Below are 14,252 nucleotides of genomic sequence, written 5' to 3'. Positions count from 1 at the left end.
TTGCCAGCATCACAGAGCAGAGCAGAGCGGAGCAGAGCGGAGCAGAGCTCAGTGCCAGCGCTGTGTGCTCAGGGAGCGAGGCGGCAGGGCCCTTCAGGGATCGGGGTGGGGGGTGGGGGGCAGGGGAACAGCTGACTTCAGCAAGCAGAAAGGCAGCAGCTACTGGTGGCTATGATTTAGCTAAATGAGCAATAGGATAACTGTGATAATTATGAAGGGCTACAGGTCCTTGGAAAAATTATAATCTGCACAAGATTTAAAAAATTATTATTATTAGAAATTATTATTATTATCAGGCATAACAATAAATCTTCCATTTAGTAGCCACATGGCTGAGATGAGTCAACTCAAACCCATAAAACTAAGAGAGATGCAAATAAAATCCCCTTGAAAATACAGGGTCCTTGCTACCAGCCAAGATTCATTTTTAATTAGCCTTTACTGCATGGGTGATTCCTCCCCAAGGCTCAGATATGTCTGACTCAGGTTCCTGAAGGGCAGCATGGTCTGTGCTTGTTCAGCGGGCACACGGTGCAGTGCCTGGGACATGTGTGTTTCTGACACAGAGCTACGCCCCTACGGATGTCTGCTCTACTGATCCACCAGTGTCCCTCGAATCAAACAGCTCCTGCTCAGCACAGTCCACAGGATTGGGCATTGTCACATTAAACCAAAGCTTCTACTGCTCAACTCTTTTAAATTTCCATTAAAAAAGTTTTTTTTTGGGGGGGGGGCGCCTGGGTGGCTCAGTCGTTAAGTGTCTGCCTTTGGCTCAGGGCGTGATCCCGGCGTTCTGGGATCGAGCCCCACATCAGGCTCCTCCGCTAGGAGCCTGCTTCTTCCTCTCCCACTCCCCTGCTGTGTTCCCTCTCTCGCTGGCTGTCTCTCTGTCACATAAATAAATAAAATTAAAAAAAAATTTTTTTTAGGGGCACAGTGAAGCGTCTGCCTTCAGCTCAGGTCATGATCCCAGGGTCCTGGGATCGAGCCCCACATCGGGCTCCTTGCTCAGCGAGGAGCCTATATCTCCCTCTGTCTGCTGCTCCCCCTGCTTGTGCTCAGTCTCTCTCTCTCTCTGACAAATAAATAAAATCTTTAAAATTTTTTTAAATTTATTTTTAAAATTATTATTATTTTTTAAATTAAAGGTCCAATGCTTTTTTAAAAAGTAACCTCTGTGCTCAATGTGGGGCTCCAACTCACAACCCTGAGATCACGAGTTGCATGTTGTATTGACTGAGCCAGCCAGGCGCCCCTTAAATTTCCATTTTAAACAACTTTTTAATTATAGATTTCAACCATACACCAATAAAAGAATATCTAATGAACACCCAAGCCACACCCTTTTTTGTTTGCTCTAGCTCTCCAATTTTTTTTATTTGCTTAAGTATTTTAAAATAAAGAATTTCACCTGAAAATATTTCAGTATGTCTCTCACAGATAAGGACATTTTAAAAAAATCCTAAAAACAGTGCATTATTTGACCTAACAAAATTAGTGATAATTCCATAGCATTCATCTTTTAATGACATCCTGATGCAGGATGAAAAAAAAAAAAAAACAACCAGAAATTGAAAAAAAAAACAAACTGAAAAAAACCAAACAAACCAGAATTGAAAAAAAAAAAAAAACCCAGGGTTAATTGGAGAAGATATGAAATTACTAAAATGATAGTTCTACACACTGCAAATGACAGAAATGTTGAGAGGACTAGGGGTTGAAAAGTGAAACAACTTTCACAAATGAAACAGAAATAAGAAGAGAGATGAAAGAAAAATTGCTAACTTTTACCTTTCTTTAGAAAATACAGGTGTTCAAGCAAAATAGCAGTTAAAAACCCTGATGCTACCACAGTGAGTGGCTGCGTTTGTTAAAAAAAATTATTAAATGCAGTGCGACATACAGGAAGAGAATATGAATGGAAAAACCGGCGACATCCACATAAAGTCTGTAGTTTAGTTAATAGTAACGTACTAGTGCTAATTTCTCGGTTTTAACAAAGAGCATCTTGTGTAAGATGTTAACACTGCAGGAAACTGGGCAAAGGCACACGAGAACCTTCTGTCCTACCCCTGCAACTTTCCCCTAAATCTCAAATTATTCCAAAATTTAAAAGTTTCTTTAAAGCCAAGCAAACAAACAAGCCCAAAATGACAATGTGCCCAAGGAGTGCAACCAACCCAAATGTCTCTGAGATCTCACTCCACGACCCCAAAAGTGAAAAGAAATAAAAATTTTCTGCTGTTTTCCCCATTTCAAGAGCGAAATGTGTTAATTTTTGTACAGAAATTTTTTCAAAAACAAAATAAATTCTATCCCATAATTCTACCCCAAGAAAGAGCCTCCACGAACAGTTACTGAACAGCCTTCTGAAATACACACACACACACACACACAAACCAAAATGTGCAAATGGCTTTTCTCCCTTAACCTCTGTGAGCATTGCCACGCGTCTTGAAATTGTCTTGAGGACCGTGGTTCTATCACCTTCCGTGAACCACAGCATGAACTATGACAGGTCTGCTCCTTTCTAAAAGCACACTTATTTGCGCTTCTGAAATCAAGGAGCAACATGTAGCCTCCCCATCCACAAGGCATGTGGTTCAAATCGTCCTTTGTTCCTGAAGGCTTTGAGGTGTGTCCTAGCCGTGGAAACAGGGTCACTTTCCAGGCTTACATTTTAGACTTCATCCTCTTACATTTAGGAAGAAGCGACTTTTTCCCAAGACTGGGGAGGTGACACGGTGTGGGACTCGGGACCGATTATAAAGTCTTTTGTTTCATCTAATTATAAAGTGGTAAGACCGGCCAGGTACACGCCAGCTACGATTCTCTCCCAGAATTCATTAAGTAGATTTCCTTTTGACCTGGAGCCTTACAGACTTGACCGAATTACACCACATGCTTCCACATGGCACCCTCCCTATACCTCTAGTTCATTAAGCCACTCTACAGCACTTACCCTCAATGGAGCAGTTTCACCTCCCCCTGCGTTCCTGCTTCCTCTCCACCTGCCCGAACTTCACTTGCCTCCTTCAAATACACTTCTACACTTAAGGGCATGGTGTTATGCGGGACCTAAAAGATGGCCCAGTCCAAAGCTGGGGTTTCAGAGCGAGCGTCTGGGCGAACAGTGCTCTTCACATCCCGACCTTGGCGGAGCCTCACCACCCTCCCTGAAATCATCGTCTCCACTTTCAGGGCAGGTGCAGAGAAAGGACGAATGCTGCCCGGTGGATGGCACGGCCAGCAGGTCGTATCCGAGCCCGCCTTCAGCCTGCTCTCCACGAGGCTCTGAGTAGCACTCCAGCTGCCCCCACCTGATCCTCCCAGTCACCCTGGGACACGGGTAGCACAAGTCTCAAGATTCCTATGTACAGAAGGAGAAGCTAAAACTCAAGAAGTCCAGTGGGGGTCCGAGGTCACCTGGCAGGTCAGCGAGAGCCCAGAGAAGCCCGAGCCTGTGCTGTGCCCTGCTCAGTCCATTTCCCTCTGGGGCCCCGGGGAGCCTCTCTGCTCCCCCGGGGGAGCAGCTGACTGAGCACACATTACAGGAAGCATTCTTTCTCATGGTCTCACTGCAAATGGCGCCACCTCTCTGAGAGGGACACAGATTCGTGGAGGCTGCATGTCCTGAGCTTGATTTTGACCTTTGGTACTTATTGGAATGTTCTGGCCTCCTTCTTCATACTTATATGTATTTTCTTCTAAAATTAGCACCTTTATAGCCTATTAATATAAATATATATTTTAAAAATATAGGTAATACATTTATACACAAATATAAATTTATATATAATAAATATATATTTAAAATATAATTTTTTAAAAATTTAAATATATTTTGTTATAGATATATGTATATATACACACACATACATATACTTTTTTTTTTTTTTAAAAGAACGATTTGGCCTTAAGAATGGCAAACATCCAAAGGAATCTGTCCTGGTCTGCTGGTGCTGGAAGCAGGGTTTGGAGAGGGAAGGAGCAGTCTTGGCTGTCAACAGCTTTAGGCACGGAATTAGCAGGGACACACAGGGACTTGACCCTCTTCAGACAGAGCAATCTGGTGTTCGGTCCTGTTCTTATCCCCCACACACGCATACACACATGCACACACCACACAGACTTTGTTCCAACGACGGAAATAACCTCTTCACAAAATGTCTACAAAGCCTCTTCCAGCAGGTCTATGGCATTTCGGGAGAGCACAGAGGGGGAAATGACTAAACACTGTTTCATCACAAAGCTGGACTTAAAATCTTTTCTTGCATGGGGGGGGGCGGGGTGGAGGTAAGGGAAGGGAAGGGAAAGGAAGGGAAAGGAAGGGAAGGGAAGGAATGGGAAGGACTTTAAAAGGCACAGAAAGTTTCAACACTGGAGGAAAGTCAGATGCTGGCTGCCCCAGAAAGGGAAAAGACCACTCTGGAAAGCCCTGCTCCTTCTGGGCCGTGGCCCCCACCGTAGAGACGGGGACAGTAAGCCTTCCTCAGCATCTGCTCAGTCTGCCCTCGGGTGGCTCGGCAGAGCCGGGCTGCCTTGTGCTGAGTGGGTGAGCGAGTGAGCGAGCGAGCGAGCAAATGAATGAGTGGATCCTGTCTCTCTCTGCAGTGTGCCTGCCATCTCTTGTGGAGATGTCCAGAATCCGACATGGTCCAAACATACGGCCTCCCTACAGGGTCATGGATCACGCTGAAGCCTCCGGCATCATTCATCTGGTGCCCTGACCAACCCAGCCCTGCACACTTGAGGAAAGGTGAAAATAATCCAAAGTCTCCCTGCATGTGAGCTCACCCGGCCTTACCCGTCTCTGTCTCGGCCCTTCTGTTCTGCCATCGCTGCATTTACTTGCAAGCCCCAAGGTTGTCTCCTAATAGGGCATGCCCTGAGCACCCAGGCAGAGCACAGGGGGCAGCAAGAGTGCTGGACAGAGTCCAGTTTCTCATCTGTAAAATGGGAACGATGGGAAATAAGCCTGGTCCTGCATACCTCCCTGGGTAGGAGTCCCTGCCAAGGCAGTGGAGTGAAGCAGTTCACCACAGGGGTTTCAGAGCCAGACAGAGCTGGGGTCAATCCCCACATCTGCCCCCTATTATTTGTATTATTATTATTATCATTACTATTATTATTTACGTTTTGTTGGGCAAGTTACTTAAACTCACTGACTTCCAGTCCCCTCTTCTGGAAAAAAAGAATAACAAAGGCAGGGGCACCCGGGTGGCTCAGTGGGTTAAGTATCTGCCTTCAGCTCAGGTCATGGTCCCAAGATCCTGAGATCAAATCCCTCCTAGGGGTCTCCCTGCTCAGCGGGGAGTCTGCTTCTCTGGCTCCCTCTGCCCCTCCCCCACAAGCTCTCTCTCAAGTGTTCCCTCTTTCTCTCTCAAATAAATAAAGTTTTAAAAAAAAAGAATAACGGAGGTGCCTCCCTGGGGCTGTTGCGAGGATTACACGGAGCACCGTTTATAAAGCACAGAGCTCACAGCGTCGGGTACGTGACCCGCATGCTGTCAGTGTCAGCGATGACAGCCATCATCCTGACTGATGCACGTGCAGACACGGGGTGAACTGCGTGCTATGGGGACAGCCCCCCGCTCCCCCACCTCCCCAGCACTGCAGGAAGTAGGGATTCACCGCAGCTGGGGTGAGCCAGGCACATGGACATAAAGACACCATCCGAGAGAGTTACGGCATCATAAAGGACCACGGAAGAGATAAACACATCACCTTCACCACGCAGAGGGGCTCCCGGGCCTCCACCGTGGGAGCTGGCACGCATTCACTTAGGGGCCCAAGGGGACAAGCAGAAGCCATCAAGACAGACAGACAAGGCGAGGCAGAAAAGGGCACAGGAGGCCACCTCGGGGGAGTCCAGGGGAGATGGGCAGGGTGGTGCAACCCAAGAGTGGGGACAGATGACATGGCTGTCTCAGCGTAATGCCAGCAAATATTTGAATCATGCAACCCTGAGAGAGCAAGAAGTCCTAACCCAGAGGCAGCCGCAGCCTGGGGCTCCGGCATTTGTCCCCAGGCTTTGGTCCCTCGGGAGTGTGGTCTGGAGGAGTAATGCTCTCATCTGTGACCAACTGACCAACTGCCTGCCACCTCCCATCTCAGGCCAGCCTTCACACATTTTTCTTTCCAATTCCCACACGCAGAGAATATTTGCCGAATAAGTGACCAAACGGGCAGGTGCAGTGCTAGTTACTCACCGGCCAACAGACACCCTCTTGCTTATATTCTGCCATCGGGGCGCTGGGATCTTTAAAGAACATCGCTTCAGAAGGGGACACTGTCAAGCTCGGACAATCCCACCACCCAGAGGCAGCCGCTGGTTGGTAGGCTTGTGGGGTAATTTCGATTTTGTTCTTTGCATTTTCCAAATGTTCCACAACGTGTGTATTCCTTTCAAGAACAGAACATGTGGACGCCCAGAAGGCCCCACGGATCCCACAGCTGACAAAAGCCACAGTCTCCTGCTCGTCTATTGAGCCATCGTAGTGGGAGTTTTCCAGTCCCGTTTGATCTGTTAGCGCATACATCTAGTGAAATTCGGAGTTATTTCTTTACAGGACTCAGTAGACGTGTCACTCGTGGTGCGTGTGTGCTTTGGGGAATGAGGCCGAAGGACAGTGCGGGTGAGGAGGCCGCGGGCGGGGCTGGGGCAGGTGAGTTTCAAAAGCTATATTCCTTTTAACACGAGCAAATGCCCTCCATTTGCCTAACTCAAAAGTGTGACTCTGTCCCCTTGGTACTTAATTTAAAAAACAAAATCAATGTCTAGAAAGAGGTAATAGAACGAGCGAAGGACAAGGGCCATAAATCACAGAACGGCCCAAACCTGCCATCAAGACAAATTTCCCAGTTTTTCAAGGTCACTGTCCAACCCTTACCTCAGCTTTGGCTGCCCTTGTTTCCACAGAGCCCATAGTGCTCCTGGGTCTCCCCAGCCCCTCCCTGACTCACTGACTTCACTTTTTTTTTCTCCTCACTGAACACACTTGGCCAGTCAAGCTCATTCTTTCCCACCCCCCAGCCTTAGATTTCTGCCAAGACTGCTGGATCCAGGCTGCCAAGCCATGTGCTCTGGGTGTCCTACAAATTCTGAGACTGGATCCAGGAAGTGAACAACACCGAATGACATGGGGATACATGGACGCCAAACGGTCTTCGGTCTGCTGCATAATTCATCGCTCAAAACCCAGCTCTCAATGGCCCGCTGTGTTCCGGAATCGAGGGGCAGAGAAAGGTGAAGGTGGCTCAGGCCTTACTCCCACAAAGCTCATGCCCAGCCTGGTGGGGAGACAAGCCCTGACAGCTCCCCAGGTAACACGGTCAACAGTGGAAGTTGTGGAAGAGAGCCGTAGGTTCCGGCATCCAGGGCAAGGAGCCATTAATCTCGAGTGCGTGTTGGAGGGATGAAGGTAATGTCCCACGGCAGGTGGCATCTGGGTAGGATTCGGACACATGGGCCAGGGGGAACTCCAGAGAGAAAGGCCCGGAGGTCCCATGAGGCTGGGGTCACAGTGAAAGGTCGGGAACCTCACACTGAGGGATCGGGACTGTATCCCACAGATCGGTGGTTCTGAGTCTTTTGGATTTTGGGGTCCACAGCAAGTTCAACAAGTTTAGGGGACTTATCCAAGATGGCTAACTGACTATTTCGCCGGATAAGGCCATTAAAAAAACCCAAACTACAAACTCAACACCAACTACCACTTGCTATTATCATCGTTTTATAAAAGGGCATTTTAACTCTGAGAGAGTAGAAGACAAACCCAGGAGGAAGGACAGTCCTCCTTTCCCCACCCAAGCCCTGCCAAAGACAGCGGACACTCTCGTGTTGCCCCCCCACACCCACAGCGCTGTCTTTATTCTCCTTTTCCACAGGCAATGGGAAGCTGCCTCCTAGAACCGGGCTGGGAGCCACAGCTGGGGACCGACAGTGACCCAACAGCTCGGACCGCAGAGTTAGCGCCATCTGCGGCATCCAAGATGGGACCTGTGTTTTGCTCACAGATCCAAAATCTCCAAATGAGGTGGAGTTTGCGAAAGTACGGGGCACGGGGCGGGCACGGGCTCCTGCGTATGACCCTGAGAGCGGCACGCGGAAGCTGGTGCTCCTCCCGGGGAAGAGGTGCTCCATGGTCAAACGGGTTCGGGGAACACTCCGGCTCTGAAAGTTAACTACTCATGCATTTCTTTCTGAGACTTGAACGTGGGAGTGACTCTAAGATGGCACTGCGACCTGCCCTGCCGTCCTGACTCATTTGACCATGGGAAGCTCTTCTCAGTCCCGCCCCGCATGAGCACCTCCTGGGGCGGGAGCACCACGCATGCTCGGTCACCATCCGGAAGGCATGAGCACCTCCCGGGGCGGGAGCACCATGCATGCTCGGTCACCATCCCGCAGGCGTGAGCTTAGCGTGGGCAGCCTCGAGCACAGCAATGCAAGTGGAGGCCCCGGCATGTGGCAGTGAGGGACGGCCATGCACCTGGAGGGTGGCAGCGTGTACCTCGAGGTCCGAGTTGATGGAGGAGACCTCGCAGGAGCTGCTGGAAGACACGCGAGCCCGGATGACCTGAACGGGAGGGTACGAGGGGGGCTCCTGCAGGGTGGCGTCTCCAGGGCTCATCTGTCCATCGCCGGGCAGCCTGGTGGTGCTGCAGCTCGCCTGCGAGGTGTGGGGGAAGGGCAGGCAGGGAGACTTAGCTTACTTTTGAATTGTCAAAGCATTCAAATACTCCAGTATTCCAACGGTGCAAGGGACGCCTGGGTAGCTATTTCGGCCAAGCATCTGCCTTCGGCTCAGGTCATGATCTCAGGGTCCTGGGATCGAGTCCCGCATGGGGCTCCCTGCTCAGCGGGGAGTCTGCTTCTCCCTCTCTCTCTGTCCCTCCCCACACTCATGCTCTTGCTCGCGTGCTCTCTCTCTCTCTCAAATAAAGAAGTAAAAGCTTAAAAAAAAAAGGTAAAAAGGGTGTAGAATGCAAGGTTGGCCCCCACCTGAATCCCGCAGCCACCTAGTCCTCCCCAGGGGCAGCCAGGGCTCGGGTTCCTGTGTACGGATGGTTCCAGATGGCCCATCCATACCCAATCAAAAGCAGACACACAGCTCCCCTAGTTCCACACACGGTGGCGGCACATCGACACGCCCCTAGGCGCCTTGCTTTTTCTCACTTCACCATGTGTCCTGGAGACAGTTCCACAGCAGTGGCTTTGTTGCTTTTTCTGCTCCTTTCGTGGCAAACCTGTCCCCTACTGACAGACATTGGGCGTTTCCCATCTCTTGCTTTTACAGCACTGGCTGTAGGAAAGTCTACTGTGCATCCAAGGTCTCAGAGTATTTAACGGATAGATTTCTAGAAGCGGAACTGCTGGATCAGAGGGTATGTGCATTTGTAATTTGGAAAGCTCCTGCTAAAATGCACTGCACGGCCTCATACCCACCAGCAGCTGTGGAGGGTAAAGGGAGGAAGAAACCTGCAAGATTTCCATCCATTCATCCACCCATCCATCTCAGAAGAGAGCTTCCCCGCACAGGACTCAGGGGACTCTGCCAGAGATCCCTGAAGCCCTGCTGGCCGGGGTTTCAGAACCAGGCAGGATTTGGGTCGTTCCACTGACACAGCACAGGGGAACAGCCTGCCTTCTAAAGCCACATCTTCCACAATGAACCACACGCATTGGCAAGAAATACATCCTCCTTGAGTCTCAGTTTCCTAATCTAGCAAAGGGGGTAGTAATCCCTGCCTTGCCTCCTTTGAAGGGGGGTCACAGGGCTCAGATGTAAATGCCGCGGACACATAAGAATAGCTACTCGTACTGGACCCCAAATCACATAGGGTTCCTGCCTTGGGGGGGTCAGGTGCACGGTTTCACTTGAGAGCTGGCTAGACGGGCTGGGGAACGGGGGGGGGCACAGGTCCCCCCAGACAACAACGATAGAGTCTGTAAATTCCGACCACACCTGAATCGAGAGAGATAATGGAGTTTTTAAATGTTCCAAGTCACTGATCCCCATGACCCCACAGCTCTCAGCCCCTGAGCGCACCCTGAACCCAGCTGTATCTCCTGGAAAACCTCTCCTTAGGACCAGCGCCCAGGAGGGACCACTGGGAAGACAAGCGAGCATCCCCATGGCCCTTCTTGTCCGCTTCCAGATGGCTGTGCAGACCGGATACACAGCAATGCACATGGCAGTATTTCACCACAACATTGCCCCCTGGGACGCTGTCATGAAAAAAAAAAATTGGCTACCTGAGCAGGCATGAACTAAGCACAGAAGACATTTTCTCTTTAAAAAAAGCTCAGGTCCCAGGATCAGACAGGCTTCATTTGAAACCCATTCCTGTGCTTTTCTAACTATGAGATCTTGGGTAAGTTACTTAACCCTCCCTGTGCCTCAATTTAAAAACATAATACAATGGTTAATTATTCAATAATAACAATAAAAATAATAATAGTTATAAGAATTTGCGTTAATAATAATTTAAAAGCCAACCATTTATCAAATGCTTACTTGGTGTCAAATGTTATGCCAAGTAAGGGGCAGTGTCGCCTAGTGGTCAAGGGCACAGACGCGGGCAGAGACAGGTCTGAATCCTGGTTCAGCCACTGACAGACTGTGTCACCTTCAGCAAGTTGCTTAACCTCTCTGTGCCCCGTTTTCCTTATCTGTGGAAGACGTTAGGGGTTGGCTGTGAGCTTTACATGAGTTCAAGTACACAAAGCACTTAGACCAGAGGGATCATTTCTATGGTTGGTTACAAAGCACTTAGTCCAGTACTCCAAGCACTGTGACCAGTGCAAGAAGCATCATGACAGCGATGGCTGTTATTACTGCCTCAAAGACTGGCAAGTACTTAGCCCTCAAGAAACACACTACTGTGGGAATGGTGGCCCTGGAGTCCCTAGAAGGGGCTTCCTGCCGGGCTGGACGGCGGGGCTGCAAGCTTGCTCCTGGGAGCTTTCTCAGCGACACCACTGCCCTCTGGTGGACACAGAAGGAAGAAGCCAAATGGGACTATTTGCTCAAAAATGTGCTGGAGGCCTCAGCAGAAAAGGAAGAAGGGACACACTTTTCTTTCACGAGTCTGTTTCGCATCAGGAATCCATTCACGATTCAGGTACTGGAAGGGTCAGAGTGCAGGCAAGTTTTGCACTCTTATTTTTCAGAAGTTCGATGATTTACAAATGACTCGTGCAAAATGCTGCCAGATGCTGCTGGGCTCCCTGTGCTCTCCCCAGAGTCCCATCCTAAGAAGGGTTTACTGGCCCAAGTGGGCTCTTAACTGTGAAAGCGTGCTCTGAGTCTCTCTGAACGCCACTGACATCCTGGGGTTACTCGTGCCCACTTTGCAAGGAACCACAACAAAGAGTCAAAGCCATCTCTCAGGCCCAGACCCTCTCTGAGCACCAGCCCGTCCCGCGGGCCGCTGGATGGGGGCTGCTACCGCGGAGCTCCGCGCCACGCTCCCAACATCCGAACAGCCTTCACCGAGGGCCGCACACGCACCAGGGTCTAGTCAGACAAGAGAGAAGCGGGCAAAGTTTACATCCCAGACAAAAGTAAAAGATAGTGAGAAGCGCTTTGTAGAGCATTTAAAAAGGCAGTAAAATAAAGAAATATGACAGAGAGGTGGGGGCTACTTTTGAGTGTGTCGTCAGGGGTGGTCTTTGAGATGGTGACATTGATTTTATTTTTTATAAAGATTTTATTTATTTATTTGGGAGAAGGAGAGAGAGGGGGAGAGAGAGAGAGAGCATGAGCAGGAGGAGGGGCAGAGGGAGAAGCAGACTTCCCGCTGAGCAGGGAGCTTCGGAGGGCTCGACCCAGGGACCCTGGGATCATGAGCTGAGCTGAAGGCAGATGCTCAACTGACTGAGCCACCCAGAGAAGGCGACATTTAAACTGAAGTCCGGAAGACCGGAAGGAGGCAGCCATATAAAAGCAATCGGGCGGAAGAGCATTCTAGGCACAGGCATGGAGAGCAATCCCAGGCAGCTGGGAGTGAGTGAAGAGGGAGGAGGATAGGGGACAGTTGGGGAGGGAGCAAGCGCTGGGCTCCGGGGTCTTGAAAGTCTGTGTAACTTGAGATTTTCTTCGGTATGAGATGAGAAGCCAGGGGGTTTCAGACCAAGGAGGAACACGATGTAACGGCCCCTCCTGGCCGCTGGTTGCAGGTGGAGGGGGTGGGACAAGATGAGCAGCCAAGATGAGCAGCGGAGATGGGAATGAGGTAGGAGGCCGCTGGCTCTATGTTAAAAGCAGCATTTCGGAGACTCGCGCACTTGGAGAGGATGGTGCTGGCACACGGTAAGGGGGAGAGAAGAATCTGGGGCTTGACCAACTGCAGGGAAGGAGACGGGGGAGGGAGAGGGCATGGCAATCCCAAGTTCTGTTTGGACACGGCAAGTGTGGGATGCCCTGTGGTGACACTGGCAGGACTGGAACGGAGGGAGGGAAAGGCATGGGGACGCACAGGGACAGCAGCAAGAGCTGGCCCTGAGCGCTATGGACTTGGGCCTGAGCGAGCACGCCAAGAGAAGGGAGCCCTAAGGGGACAGAGCTGGGGTGCCGCGGCCTCGGGGGCCAGCCGGCCATCAGGGGCCTGCACAAGGTGGCAGAGAGGCTGGGAGCGCCCGTGCCCCACAAATGCGAAGCAGCCAGTGGCCAAGTGTGTGGAATCTCACAAGGACAGAGCAGACCCAGGATTTACAGACTTGGAGGTCACTGGAAGCCGCCACAGGAAGTCTTAGTGGGTGTGGGATGAGGGGTAGACTTCCTGTCACCTCTTCCTATCTCTTTTCTAAACCTCTTCCTCCTGAGGACCCTCCACGCACAGGCGTAGCACCTTGGGAGTCACTGGGAGCCCTCAGCCTCCCTCCGCCTCCCTCTGCCTCCACCCTCACTCCCCCATTGCTCTGCCTGCCACCCTTCCACTCAGTCTCTGCCTCTCTACCTGTCCCAGCCATGGTGCAGGCCACACCACCTCTCTCCTGGACTTACAACTGTCCCTCACAGATGGCCTTGCTTCTATCTCCTCTCCCCCAGTCTGCCGCCCAGCACTGCCTCAGTGATGCCTTTAAAAGGCACATCTGACCCTGAGTCTCCAGTCCTGATGCCTCCTGGACTCCTGCCCCTCAGGATGACAGGCTCCACGGTGGGACGATCTGTCCCTTGCCTCCTCTCCAGCCTTCCACCCTTCCCTCACTGAGGCCTTGGAGAGCTCCTTCCTCCTTTTACATGCTTTCTTGCCTCATTCTGGCCATCGGGGAGCAAAAGTGTCACCTTCTCCAGGAAGCCTTCTGTGACTACTTCCCACCCTTCTGGACCCTTGGCTGTGGCCCACAGCCACTTACCTGCTGCACGGGCTCGATGGTCAGCTCCAAGTAGCGACTGATGGCAGCCATTGTCCTGAGTGATTTGCAGGGTGGTAGTGTGGTGAGAGGCACCCAATCTGAATTCTTTCAAGTGGAGATGGGGAGACAAAAACAGAATTCTTAGTCAGGAGACATTTTCCCAAAACACGGTCCCATTTTCTTCAAAAGAATCCTTAAAATATTTTTTTCTGTTCTTTCATGGCACATTTTACTTTCTCCTTCCTATAAGATGTTATCTTATCTCTCTCTTTCTCTTTTTTTTTTAAGATTTTATTTGTTTGAGAGAGAGAGAGTGAGGGAGAGAGAGAGCATGACAGGGGAGAGGGTCAGAGGGAGAAGCAGACTCCCCGCTGAGCAGGGAGCCTGACCTGGGGCTCGGTCCCAGGACCCCGCCGGGATCCACCTGAGCCAAAGGCAGATGCTTAACCGACTGAGCCACCCAGGCGCCTGTCTTATCTCTTTGTCAGTGGTTCCCAAACGTGGCTGCACAGTGGAGTCACCTGGGCATCTTAAAAAAAAAAAAAAACCCTGATGTTTAGCTCTGCCCTCCCCCAGCAGACATTCTGATTCATTGGTAGGGATGCGACCTGAAGTTTCAGAGCCCCCCGCCTCCCCAGATGATTCTAAAGCGTGGCAAAGTCTAGGAACCACTGCAGTAGGCACTAAATAAACGCTTTTGTAAACCAGTGGTTCTCAGCCATTAGTGTGCATCAGAAGCACTCAATGGACTTATGAAAACACCCTCAGCTTCAGAGTTGGTAGAGCTGGTGGAGCCCTAGAATTACATCTCCAACAAGTTCGTGGGCGATGCTGGTCCAGCGACCACGCCTTGAGAACCAGCACTGTAAAGAACTACAGAAGAGGG

The 14,252-nt window shown here is 50.6% G+C and overlaps 1 protein-coding gene across 4 annotated transcripts in view; it reads right to left on the bottom strand.

The window, feature by feature from the left end:
* Positions 1-14,252, bottom strand: part of TMEM44 (transmembrane protein 44) — a 34,442-nt gene that overhangs the window by 7,257 nt on the left and 12,933 nt on the right. For all 4 annotated transcript variants that reach the window (XR_005832206.1, XM_040621413.1, XM_040621414.1 and 1 more), the window contains 2 exons: positions 13,367-13,471; positions 8,517-8,675 (listed from right to left, as the gene is read on the bottom strand). Coding sequence is in view for 3 of the 4 variants with exons in the window: in XM_040621413.1 (XP_040477347.1) it covers positions 8,517-8,675; positions 13,367-13,471 (264 nt within the window). In the remaining variant the exon portion in view is untranslated. The remainder of the gene's footprint in view (positions 1-8,516; positions 8,676-13,366; positions 13,472-14,252) is intronic.

The sequence above is a fragment of the Ursus maritimus genome, unplaced genomic scaffold (genome assembly GCF_017311325.1).
Source record: "Ursus maritimus isolate PB19 unplaced genomic scaffold, ASM1731132v1 scaffold_4, whole genome shotgun sequence".
NCBI classification, from domain to species: domain Eukaryota; kingdom Metazoa; phylum Chordata; class Mammalia; order Carnivora; family Ursidae; genus Ursus; species Ursus maritimus.
Note: the sequence above shows the minus strand (reverse complement) of the source record. Positions and strands in the feature narration are given on the sequence as shown.